At 40.4% G+C, this 12,575-nt stretch overlaps 1 protein-coding gene across 3 annotated transcripts in view; it reads left to right on the top strand.

Moving 5' to 3' along the window:
* myo10l1 (myosin X, like 1) overlaps positions 1–12,366 on the top strand; it is a 48,328-nt gene extending 35,962 nt beyond the window's left edge. For all 3 annotated transcript variants that reach the window (XM_023155600.3, XM_004540316.5, XM_076877409.1), the window contains 17 exons: positions 441–545; positions 850–945; positions 1,049–1,142; positions 1,364–1,419; positions 2,297–2,439; positions 2,716–2,910; positions 3,151–3,308; positions 3,400–3,520; positions 3,965–4,113; positions 4,224–4,372; positions 4,470–4,677; positions 5,009–5,145; positions 5,244–5,367; positions 8,021–8,374; positions 8,578–8,754; positions 8,843–9,034; positions 9,144–12,366. In XM_023155600.3, coding sequence (XP_023011368.2) covers positions 441–545; positions 850–945; positions 1,049–1,142; positions 1,364–1,419; positions 2,297–2,439; positions 2,716–2,910; positions 3,151–3,308; positions 3,400–3,520; positions 3,965–4,113; positions 4,224–4,372; positions 4,470–4,677; positions 5,009–5,145; positions 5,244–5,367; positions 8,021–8,374; positions 8,578–8,754; positions 8,843–9,034; positions 9,144–9,248 — 2,563 coding nt within the window. In that variant the 3' untranslated portion in view covers positions 9,249–12,366. The remainder of the gene's footprint in view (positions 1–440; positions 546–849; positions 946–1,048; positions 1,143–1,363; positions 1,420–2,296; positions 2,440–2,715; positions 2,911–3,150; positions 3,309–3,399; positions 3,521–3,964; positions 4,114–4,223; positions 4,373–4,469; positions 4,678–5,008; positions 5,146–5,243; positions 5,368–8,020; positions 8,375–8,577; positions 8,755–8,842; positions 9,035–9,143) is intronic.
* Positions 12,367–12,575: the final 209 nt, after the last annotated feature.

Here is a 12,575-nt window from a genome sequence, read left to right on the forward strand (position 1 = left end):
TAAAATGTAACTGAATGTTTCATATTTCCTCATAATTCTATAAAAGGTGAAGTATAATACAGTATGACAGCTTCATGTAACACCACAGTGTTTGTTAGCTTGATTTATTTAAATGTAAATAGCTTAAAAGTCACAGATTTATTGAATCCGCATGAATGGGTTAATTTGTCTGTAGTTCTGAATGCCGTTGAGTATTTGTGTAACTATAGGGATTAAACCCCCTGCAGGAGTTCACTACAATACATTAAAGCCAATGTATTAAGCTTTTAGTGGTTCTTCAATTAGTTGGTAATTGATTTAGGAAAAGTATGTGTTCAGAGTAAAAGTTGGTGGTTTTCTTTTTGGGGAAAGAGATGTAGTTGTGATCTTGTTAAATAGAAAGGTTGAGAGGGCAATATTAAGCTTATGAAGAGTGCTCATAGTGTCTTATTTCTCTGCAGGAATTGGAAGATGCGCTGGTTTGTTCTGAGGGACAGTAAGCTAATGTACTACGACAACGACAGTGAGGAGAAACTCAAGGGAACCATCGACATCCGAGCAGCCAAGTAAGATTTCTGACAAACCCCACCACCAGAAAATCACACAAAGTTTTCTTCACTATTTGTCTAGAGTTGTGTGGCTAGCAAAACTCAAGAAAAAACAAACAGAAAATCACAAGCAAATACAGAAACATGTTTCAAGCAGACCAGATCATAATGGAAATTTACTGATTTAAAATGTGTTGTATGCAGCTCGGGCATGTTCTTCAGCTTCTCGCTGGATCAATGGAAATTTCCTCTTGATTTCTGGTCCACTGGTCCAGACAGAACCTGAATTTCTCAAACGAGTGTCCTTTTTATGACTTCATAGGGAGATTGTGGATAACCATGAAAAGGAGAACGCTCTGAACATTGTGACAGATGAGAGGACATACCAAGTGTTCGCAGAGTCGCCTGAGGATGCGAGGTATGACGTAGACTTGACCATAGACTGCTAATAATAAAAACAAGCACCTATCCCTGTCTGATTTCATAGCTTTAACATGATGGCATCCTCTTCGTCTGTGCAGTGGGTGGTTCAACGTGCTCAGTAAGGTGCGAGTGTGCACTCCCGAGCAGCTGCTGGAGATGTCCCATGAACAGGCCAACCCCAAAAATGCTGTGGTCAGTCTTTTAAAAACACGAATCAGTAAATTCCTCTGATCTGAAAATATTCTTCCCACAAAATGTGCATGTTCGATAGCTTGTAATTGGTTGTAGGTGATTATTGTTTTAATGGTTTTCTTATCGAAAACGATACAGATAAGGTTGTGAACAGTCACGAGTTGGATTGGTTTATTAAGACAAATAGTTCAGTTTGAACAATGCTCTCCTTTCTCATTCAGGGAACTCTTGATGTGGGATTGATTGACTCCGTTTGTGCATCAGACAACCCTGATCGGTAAGTTTGATCAGCTAGAAAAGAAGCTGATGTTCTCCTCATATGCAGAAGAAGAAGAAATTCTCTCTCTGGTTGGAGTATGAATGAAGAACTTAGTAGAAAAGAATGACGAGCAACTTTATACAAGACCTGAGACTTACTTTAGTGCCAAGATCAGCACTAAAGAAATGCAATGCAGCCACAGGTGCTTGTTTTGCACCATGTGGCTGCAAAACAAACCCAAATCATCACCCCTCCAAAACCAAGCTTGACAGTTATTATGAGGTGTTTCTCCTGATTTGCTGTGATTGGTTTTCACCGAGCGTGCCACTGTGCATTATCTACAAACACTCCACTTTAGTCTCATCTGTCCAAAGGACTTTGTTCTTGTTGTGTGTTCAGATGTAACTGTGGAAACCTAAGCCATACTGTTATGTTCTTTTTAGAAAGAAAGAGGCTTGTTCAGTCTTCTTCTAATTGTGCTGTCATGAAATTTAACATTTAGCATGATAACTGAGGTCTGTAGAGTGTTAATTTTTGCAGTTTATGTGCACATTGCTTTATCTGAGCTTGAGATGAAGTCGCTCGCGGGAAGACTGGCATCGGTCTTGAATGTTTTCCACTTGAAATCTTTCTCACTGTAGCACCATGGTTTCCAAATTGTTTGGAAATCAATGTTTGCCTACTCAGACTGACTGGCAGCAACAGTTCTATCTCTGAGATAAATGCTGATATTTTTCCTCTGTGGCATCATGTCAATACCTGAATGGTCCATATGAGAAACCTGGCAGAATTTCTCACTATATTGAGGTGGTCACGCTTGCTGATCATCAATTGGTCAAGTGCATTTTGTTAGCAACACCTGGCTGCTACTTACCCTCATAGTTCATGTTTTCAGGCCAAACTCTTTCGTCATCATTACGGCCAATCGTGTGATCCACTGCAACAGCGACACACCAGAGGAGATGCATCACTGGATCAGTCTGCTGCAGAAACCCAAAGGAGATGCCAGGATAGATGGACAGGAGTTCCTTGTCAGAGGTGAGGGTTTTGGATATTTTCAAACTTATAGATGCAACTCTGTGCTTTCTATATTTTATTACTTTTTTTTTTTTTACTTTTGGGAATATTTTAAGCAAGAAAATATTGGGCCATTTATAGATGTTAGAACTATACGCATTATCTGTATTTAATTTTCGCTAAAAACACCATACTGTCATTTTTAAAACAGTCTATCTTCAACGTAAAGGTTTAGGTATCACAATATTTTCTACATTCTTTTTCCTCTTGTTGCCTCCCTCTCCTCTCCATCTTCAGGGTGGCTCCAAAAGGAGATGAAGACAAATGCCAAGAGCACCTCCCTTAAGCTGAAGAAGCGCTGGTTTGTTTTAACCCACAACTCCCTGGATTACTACAAGAGCTCAGAGAAAAACTCCTCCAAGATGGGAACTCTGGTCCTTAACTCCCTCTGTTCTGTCATTCAGCCGGATGAACGAGTGCACAGGGAGACAGGTGAGCAGAGAGAAATGAAAGGAACGGGAAAGAAGGGCACATTTAATCAGGGATTATACTTACGAGGTTAGGGATATATGCCGGTGTCTCAGTTTACAATTATAGACTTGATAAATGTACCAGTACCCTGGTTTTATTGAATTAGATTAAAAGGATTTATTGCACAACTCTCATAAAACTTAATCACGATGTTAGTAGAAATAATTTTATTGGATTTAACCCACCCTCTTTTTTTTACAGGCTACTGGAACATCATCGTGTACGGGAGGAAGCATTCCTACCGTCTTTATACTAAGATGCTGAATGAAGCCATGAGGTGGACAGCTGCTATACAGGGAGTCATAGACAGCAAGACCCCAATAGAAACACCAACTCTGCAGCTCATCAGAGACATCAAGGTAAGACGCTCACATAGACAGAGTAAATTCAAATTCATCAGAAGATGTGTGTCTTTAAGATGATTTTTTTTACACCATTGTGTCTTCTCAGGAAAATAGTGTGAACCCAGAAATAGTGGAGCAGATGTACAGGAGGAACCCCATCCTCAGATACACACAGCATCCTCTGCATGCGCCTCTACTGCCCCTCCCTTACGGAGAGGTCACCAGCTGTGAGTGAAATACGCTCCCAACTTCCTGTTTCATAGGAAATTAAAGAGGCCAAAAAAACCCACTCAAAAAAGTGTAAAATGGAGTAAAAGTTCTGTCATAGGGTGAAAAACTGGGTATACCCAGGAGGGGTCGCCAGCAGATCACAGGACTAACATAGAGCTAGACAAGGACAAGCTCACAGATCCACAGCCAGAGCTAGTTTAGAGTTGTCATTAAATTTAACAAGCATTTCTCTGGACTGTGATAACAATTGGTGTCCACAAACAGGAGCTTCAGAAGGGAACCTGCACGGGCAGCCACAGGGAGAACATGCAGACAACATGTTTAACACTTTAAAATGCTGACATTGGCACAACAGTCATCCTTTAATGTAATCTTTCTTGATGTTACTGTTCTCATCTTTAGCCTAATTGATTACCTACGTGTTTTTTTTCTCCGTGCAGTACAAAGGCAGCAGGGTTACGCCAGTCTGCAGGATGAGGCCGTGCGAGTTTTCAACTCACTACAGGAGATGGAGACACTGGCAGACACGGTGCCCATCATTCAGGGCATCCTGCAGACCTGTCAGGACCTGCGCCCTCTCAGGGATGAGGTACTTTTGTATATTTACTTTCAGAATAAAACTTGAATATTTTATTTCCCATAGAATATTCTTTCAGTTTTCCAGCTGTTTACACTCTGATAAAAATCTTTTCCCCACAGGTTTATTGCCAGGTGATCAAGCAGACCAATCATGTGCCTCAGCCTAACAGTCCAGCCAATCGTGCACACTGGCATCTGCTCACCTGCATGAGCTGCACCTTCCTACCCAGTCGAGCCATCCTCAGATACCTCCGCTTCCACCTCAAGAGGTGAGCGTCTGCATTAGGGATAGCATTTCCCTCACAAAGCATCCATAAAATGCATGCGTGTAAATGTGTTGTGTATATTTGTGTATTTGTAACTCAGGATACGTGAGCGTTATCCAGGCGCGGAGATTGAGCGGTATGCCACCTTCATTGGAGAATCCCTGAAGAAGACCAAAACTCGTGAGTTTGTTCCCTCTCAGGAGGAGATCGCCGCCCTGCTGCTGAGGCAGGAGATGAGCACTACTGTTTACTGCCATGGAGGAGGTTCCTGCAAGATCTCCATCAACTCACACACCACTGCTGGAGAGGTGCATAAACACAATAGATACACAAACATATTTCTCTTTGAAATGCATTATTTAAAATGCACACCTGTAAGATAAAGTTAGAAGTGTGTTCATTTTACACTTGTATTGAGTGTAATGATCCATCACTCACACCTATATCTGGAGACTTGCAGTCGCATTAGCTCATCTTAAACATAAAAGAACAAAAATTAACCTTGAATAGAAGGAGAAAGCTGAGGCTGGGTGCATGTGATTTGCAAGTGATCTTTGAATTATTTGAAAAACCCTTTCAAGATGAAATAAATCAGTTTCAATGGGAATACTAAACGCCGTCTGAATGTTGTTACTGCAGGTTGTAGAGAAGCTGATCAGAGGTCTGGCCATGGAGGAAAGCAAGAATTTGTTTTCTCTGTTTGAGCACAACAGCTTCACAGACCGAGCTCTGGAGAGCAGAGTGATTGTGGCAGATGTTCTGGCCAAGTTCGAGAGGTATCCGAGTCTTTGTGAACAAACACTGCCGTCCATTTAACCGTGTCTTTGTTGTACACTTTGCAGTAACGCATGGCATGTTTTCCTTTATTTTTCAGACTGGCAGGCAGTGAAGAAGAGGAGGAGGAAGGAGAATGGAAACTCTACTTTAAACTGTACTGTTTCTTGGATGTAGAGAGCATGCCCAAAGAGGGAGTGGAGTTTGCTTTCATGTTTGAACAGGTGAGATTTACTCTAATTATTATGTTTAGCTCAAAGTGATAACCTAAATGCTGACACAAGAAGAAGCAGGTGAGACCAAAAAAGGTGAGCTTTAAAAAAATATTGCTGAAGAAGAACAGAAGGTAGATCAGGCATGAGTAAAAAACTCTAAAGGATGTCCGAAAGAAAACAAGGAAATCTTATTTGTATAGCACTTTTAAAACCAAAATGCTTTAGAATAAAATTAATGAAATTTTCATAAAGTTTAATCCTACACACATTCACAATATTTCTACATAATAACACAACAGCAGCCTGTCTTCCAGAGTTCCAGAGATTAGCAGCTTCTAGAAGCTTCTCAAAAGTTATTAAGAAATAAACCTTAATAATCTTGAGTCAGTGTGGGTGTCTCGGGTTGGTGTCAAGGTTGACCCAAATCCACAAGAAGAAGTTCAGCAAGTGACGGACAACAATGTCTATAAATCGAAGCAGGAGGAAACATAAAGAGGCAAAAGAGAACAAACAGAGAACAAAAAGCACAACAGGGCAGAAAAATAAGGCAACCTGAGGCTTCAAATATACTGGTGACTACAGTTAACTAAAAGTGATCTAACAACTAAAACTAACTAAACAAAAATAAAAACTAGACTTTAAAAAAACCAAAACGATCTGAAACAGTTTTGTATCCATCCATCCGCTTCTGTTTATCCTTTTCAGGGTCGCGGGGGGCACTGGAGCCTATCCCAGCTGTCTTAGGGCGAGAGGCAGGGTACACACTGGACAGGTCACCAGTCTGTCGCAGGGCTAACACATAGAGACAGACAACCAATCGGACTCACATTCACTCCTATGTGTAATTTAGTGTTTCCAATTAACCTAACCCCACTAACTGCATGTCTTTGGACTGTGGGAGGAAGCTGGAGTACCCAGAGAGAACCAACGTAAACACGGGAAACATGCAGACTCCACACAGAAAGACCCCAGCCTGATGGTAGAATTGAACTCAGGAATTCTTGCTGTGACGCAACAGTGCTAACCACCGTGTCACTGTAAAATAAAAATATAGATGAAATATCGCTAATTTTAGTATTTGTTAGCTTAGCAAAATTGTTATTACAGGTTGCCTGATGTATCTGTTTATTCAGACTCTGGATATCAACAAGACTCTAAATCAACTGCTATGAAAAAGTTCTGTGTTTTTATTGTAATATATTTACTGATTTTCCTAAATCTTGCCTTTGACATATGTCCACCATACAATGATAATTAAAAAGACCAAAACTTACACTGAAACTAATAAACCTAACCATTCTCAAACAATAAAAACTAAACCGAAACAAGAAAATCCACTCAGCAAACTAACTGAAAGTACACTGTACTTAAAAAGTCAAAATGAAATAAGAATAAAAACTAATTAGAAAAAAGTAAACTGCAATAACTCTTCTGGGGATTAATCTGGTCACAGCAACACAGCTGGAGAAAATAAGGAACAGGTGAAACAAATGAATGATACCAAAACATGGGAAGTAAAACTTCAAACATCAAACACAGGAGTGAACTAAATACCAGAGTAAAACAGGAAGTGAGCAGGGCACAGAGACGGCCACTTAACATGGGAACACAGGTGAGGCAGGAATAAACTGAAAGCATGAAATGATATGAATCACCAAAAACAGAAACCAGATAGTGAGCAAGAACACAAATAAGAAAACTTAAACAGAAGAAAGAAAAACTGGACTCATGATATAACAAATCTAAGTTAAAGCAACAACTCTACAGTAGGCAAACATTACTCATAAACCCAAACCATGCGATAACTAAAGATTCAGATGAAACAAAAAACATTGATCCAAAAAGAAACTAAGAAAACTCAAAATCCTGCGTCAGGGACCCAGTCATGTATGTAGGTTCAAGACCATTTAGGCCTTTAAACACAAACAGTGCCACTTTATACTGGATGTTTCTGTAAATTTTGGAATAACTAATAGATGATAGATAATTGACTAACTCCAGTGTACAGTGAAGAAAAAGATAATAACATCATCCTCCTAAGATAATAAGATAGTTCTGAGCTGGAAGAAACTGCTCTTGACCCCAACATTTCTTTGTTAAATTTCAAATTAATGTCCCAAGATTATCCCAATGTTTTTAACATGAATGAAAGGAATTAAAAAGCCCTTAAAATGTCTTATTTAACCTCTTAATTCGTAATCGTGCCAAATTATATGACCTCTGTTGTGGTTTAGCTGTAAGAAACTGTGTGACATCAAGTAGTTTTTATATCTAAAAGCTCCTTGAATGAAGAACAAAGCCATAATAATCTCAAAGGAGTAAAAACCAGAAACCAAAACTAATTAATGTTGACACCTGACAACAATCAAAATTTAAGTCTGGGTTAAACAAACTGGGGAACGATACATAGATAAATCAACGAGGACCTAAAGATTGTAAGTAAAACGAGGCTTTCCTACATGAACGATGTAGTGGTGGCTGTTGACTCGCTGGTTCTCTGGCATGAATGTATGACTAGGTGTATTCATTTTTAGTAAGATTACAAAAGCAGTATTTGAACGCAATTCCAATTGAGCCTGATATTTTCTCTTCCTGCTGAAGATGTGATCCAGTCAGGAAATATAAGTGTCAGAAATGCAGACTGTCTTGCTCTCTCTCCCAGGCGCACGAATCTTTGATAAGTGGTCACTTCCCGGCCTCGGAGGAAACGCTGCAGCACCTGGCCGCTTTACGTCTTCAGTATCTCCACGGTGATGGGGCAGGTCGAGCCGGGTGGAGCCTGGGGAGCGTCTACCCAATTGGACGTCTGCGCAACCGCATTTTGCACTCCACCAAACCGGGTGTGGGGGTCACAGGTGGAGCTGGAGGGGCTGGAGGTGTTGGAGCTGTAGATGGAAAAGGCGTGGCAGTAGGACAAGGTGGTGTCGGGCCCTGCGTAGAGAAACGAAAGACTCCGAGCTTCCTGGATGGCACCCTTAGGAGAAGTTTCAAGACTGGTTCACTGAAGAAGCAGAAGGTCAGTGATGGAGGAAAAAGTAGCTTTTCATTAAAGTTAAAGAAAATATAGCTACTTCATTTTAAAATTCTACTTTGCAAAAGTGATTTGTACAATTCTGCATCTTAAGTTCACTGAAATCCGTCTCCTGATATACTAAATAATAAATGAATAAATAAATAAATATACACATGATAGTTCGGAGGATTCGCTGATTGTTTCAGATGGAGGATGAGCAAATGCTTGAGATGTGGGTGAAGGAGGAGACGTCTGCAACACGGACCAGCGTGCTCGAGAAGTGGACTCGTCTGCAGGGCATGCCGCAGCATCAGGCCATGCTGAAATACATGAGCATCATTAAGGAGTGGCCAGGATATGGCTCCACCCTATTTGATGTGGAGGTGAGGAAAAACGCTCAGAAGATCAATTTTGGAGCTTTGTACAAATAAATTTGATCTGCTTCTTTTCCCTTCTCTCTTCTCTTGCTAGTGTAAAGAGGGAGGTTTCCCTCATGATCTGTGGCTGGGTGTGAGCGCTGACAACGTGTCTGTGTATAAACGAGGAGAACCCAAACCGCTCGAGACCTTCCAGTACGAACACATCACCTTCTTCGGAGCGTCACAGCCCTGCACCTACAAGATCATCGTGGATGAGAGAGAGATGTACTTTGAGACTCCACTGGTGAGAGCTCATCATTCGTTGTCTAATCACCCCCCCTCAGCGTATTTTCTCAGCGTAGGATTTGATACCTCTTATCTAGGATGTACTAATCTCCTTTTTCACATTTTAGGTCGGCGAGATCACCAAGATTATGCGGGCCTACATCAACATGATGGTGAAGAAACGCTGCAGCATCATGTCTGTGTCCAGTGTTGCCAGTGCCTGGGTCAGGTGATCTCTCCCAGCCAGTCAAAGCTCTTCGTTCATCCATCTAGTGACACCAGACGCCTTGGCTCCTTGCATTGGTTGGTTGTGTTTTATAAAGGGCAGTCGCACCAACCAGCTCAACCTCCCACGTTGAATCATGAGCAGGGAATGAGCATCAATTACAAAAATGGGGAAAAAGTGGACACAGAAGCCAAATGCACACTCAACTGGCCTGGAGATCTATTAATAACGTAACATGAAATAGCATGAAAAAAAAAACTGTTTTGGGGGGCTGTCCCATCAAATACATAACCCTCAGCAGTAGTCCTGCATGTAGATGTTCAAGCACACACCAAACTCTCCGTTTTTGGACAAATTCAGAAACAACAAGCACAAAGCAGCCACCCAGTCCCAGTCAGCCCCAGGTGGCTCCTCCAACCTCCATTGCACTGCCAGACAGAAGAAAGCCACACTTTCTCAGTTTTGTTAGTTTCTATCTCACTTCTCCTCTAATTTCCGAGTCTCTCTCTTTCTCTTTATATATCCTCACTCTTTGTTTGCGGTCGCTGTTAAGTTAAAATGCTAAATTCTTGTTCTTGCTTGCTTTCTCTGTCTGTTATCGATAATATCAGCTCTGTCACGTCTGAGGAAAAGGACTCGGTGATTCGTCACCAAACAACATAGTGTTCACCTGCTCACTCGTCAGCGCCACTGTGTGGCCACAAGAAGAAAACTCAGCCAAAGGAAGCGGCTTTAAGTATTTAAAAAAAAAAAATCCTATAAATATTCCAGAGAAGAAAGATTTACTTTGGATGCTCTCCAAAGTATGTGCATGGCTACGAGCCTCACTTGGCTCTGCAAGAACAATATCCAGAACAATGGCCAGAAAACCCCCCAACAAACTTTTCCCTATTTATGTCTACATGTCACACAAGCTGGATAAATGTGTATATTCGCCTACGTGCACACATAAACTGAACAAACATGTATCATTTTGTATCGTATATCACACATTATAATAAGAATTATTGTTACATTTTTGGTGGCCGCTGCACTGTACAGTATATAAATGCCATACTAAATGCAATGTGACACCTGCCATGTAAGATACATGCAAGTGATTGGTGTTAATAATGACCACTGTATGTCTGAATATGATGCCAATACTGTACACTGGCTGTGCCATTAATGTGACTCACAGAGAAGTAAGAGTAAGATAAAAAAAAAAAAAAAAAGGAAACAGACTATAGTGAGTCTGGCTGGTATCGTGGTCATATTTCTAAGAGCATTTTGATGAATTTATCATTGTTGTTATTTGTTGGACTCACTCTGAAGAATTAATTGGAGCCATGAAATCCTGTCTATCCTCATCTGCTCAAGCTATTCTCATTTTTTTCTTCAGAGATCAGGAGACTTAAGCAAAAATGCACACAACCTTGTTTGTCTGTGTTTTTAGCCTATTTATGAACATGTGATTTTTATTTAAACAATTACTGATAATACTGTTATTATTGTATTCCCCCTATCTTAGCCAACCTAAAGTGCTGTGTCTGCATTGCTGCTGTGTGTGTGAGTGTATTAATGGCGTAAACTGTTGGATACGAGAAGGGAAAAGAGAAGCGATACTACTGAAGTGATACTAGTGATACTACTGTATTCCTTGGAAAAAAAGAGATGAATTTACATGAGTAACTTTTGCGAAGAATGGTGTTGTAATTGTGAGTTAACGGGAAAAGCATGGAATATCAGGGGAGGGTTGAGGGGTTGTTTATTTCCTATTGTGCTGTATGTGTTGCAAAGTTTGTTCAGGAAGAATGAAAATATGCTTTTGATTATTCTTTTTTTTCGGCATCAGTGTACAAGAAGCAGATATGACACTGTGAGGACACGGGCTTGGAAAAAGTTTAATTGTGCACTTGGAATGCTGAAATTCATCACTGCTTTGTGTGTGTGTGTGTGTGTGTGTGTGCATGCGTGCGTGTGTTCTTTGGACTCGAAGTGAGGTCACCTGATGCTGTGCATTGCAGCTAGATGGCACTCATGTCAAACACCTGCAGAGAGCACTGTAAACAAAGTGTTCCCACAAAGCAGATATCCACTGGGAGTGCTGCTCGCATAGCATGGAAAGTTACCGTCCAGCATGACAACATGCTCCAGTTATTTGTCTTATCTGGTTTAGATGAAGTTTCTAAACTTGTTTCTGTGGCAATAAGATTTTCAGGATTTGCCCCAAAGACAGATCTGGTTTGGCTTTTCACACCAGACACTAAAGTGAAGTTCTTCAGGTGAAATATGTTGTTGTTTTTCTAGTTCATCACATACTCTACAGGGTGGCAGCGATGATTTTAGAAAAACTGAGGCTGTGAATCCAAAACCCCTCCAACCCCTCTGAAGTGTTGCCCAGTAACCAAAAATAAATTTATCCACAGATTTAATGAAAAAAAACCTGAATTGCTTCTTTAAATATAACAATTTAAAGTCTAAGAATATTGAAATCAGTCTCTACGACATGTAAAGTTGTAAGTGTACAATGCAGAGATTTGCTAAAATTCTCCAAATTTTAATAACCTCAGTGTCTTTAATCATAGCTACGGCCTGAAAGCATACACACAGCCCACTGGGATCCTGCCTGTAGATTTAGAATAAGCAGAACTCACTCACAGGTTCCACTTTGAACTTTTGGTTAATTTAGTTTAATCTAAAAAAAAAAAAAAAAGGAGTGAAAAACTGAAAAATTGAAGTTCACAAGCCATAAATCCTGAGGACCCTGGAGCTGTGAGATCTGGTTATTCTACATCTGTGGTTCTGTCTGTCACTGATATTACACTGAGTAAGAAGAACTTGCCCTGTAGTTGCTGAAATGTGATCAGCATGTTTCTTAATGGAAATTCTGATTACAAATCTGTCTTCAAGGGCAACTTCATCACAAAGGGTCCTGTTATCAGCCGCAGGCGGCCAAAGTGGGGCCCACTCTTATCTTGTGTTACGCTTATTATCACCTTTACATAGTAAAACATTGTGCTTGTTTAAACAAAAAGAACAACAAAAAAAAGAGAGAAAGAGAGAGATATGTGTGGTGTTCTTTTTTTATTTGTAACTGGCTTTACAAAATTATGCTTTAATAAATTATTGAAAATGGTCCTATATTTACCGTGATCTTTGTGTACTTATTTTTGAACAGAGTGGAAGTTTTTCAGGGAGCTGTGCATGTGCTGGCACTAGGGCTCCAAACCTCTTTGCCTTTGGATGTCCTGTTCGTTTCATGAAGTTTATCATCTAATTTGTTGAAACAAAATATGGAAGCTTTAGAAGAGCTGAGGAGCTGGGGAGCTAAGCTGCCCAACAACATCTAGCT

Source organism: Maylandia zebra, linkage group LG19 (genome assembly GCF_041146795.1).
Source record: "Maylandia zebra isolate NMK-2024a linkage group LG19, Mzebra_GT3a, whole genome shotgun sequence".
In the NCBI taxonomy this organism is placed as follows: domain Eukaryota; kingdom Metazoa; phylum Chordata; class Actinopteri; order Cichliformes; family Cichlidae; genus Maylandia; species Maylandia zebra.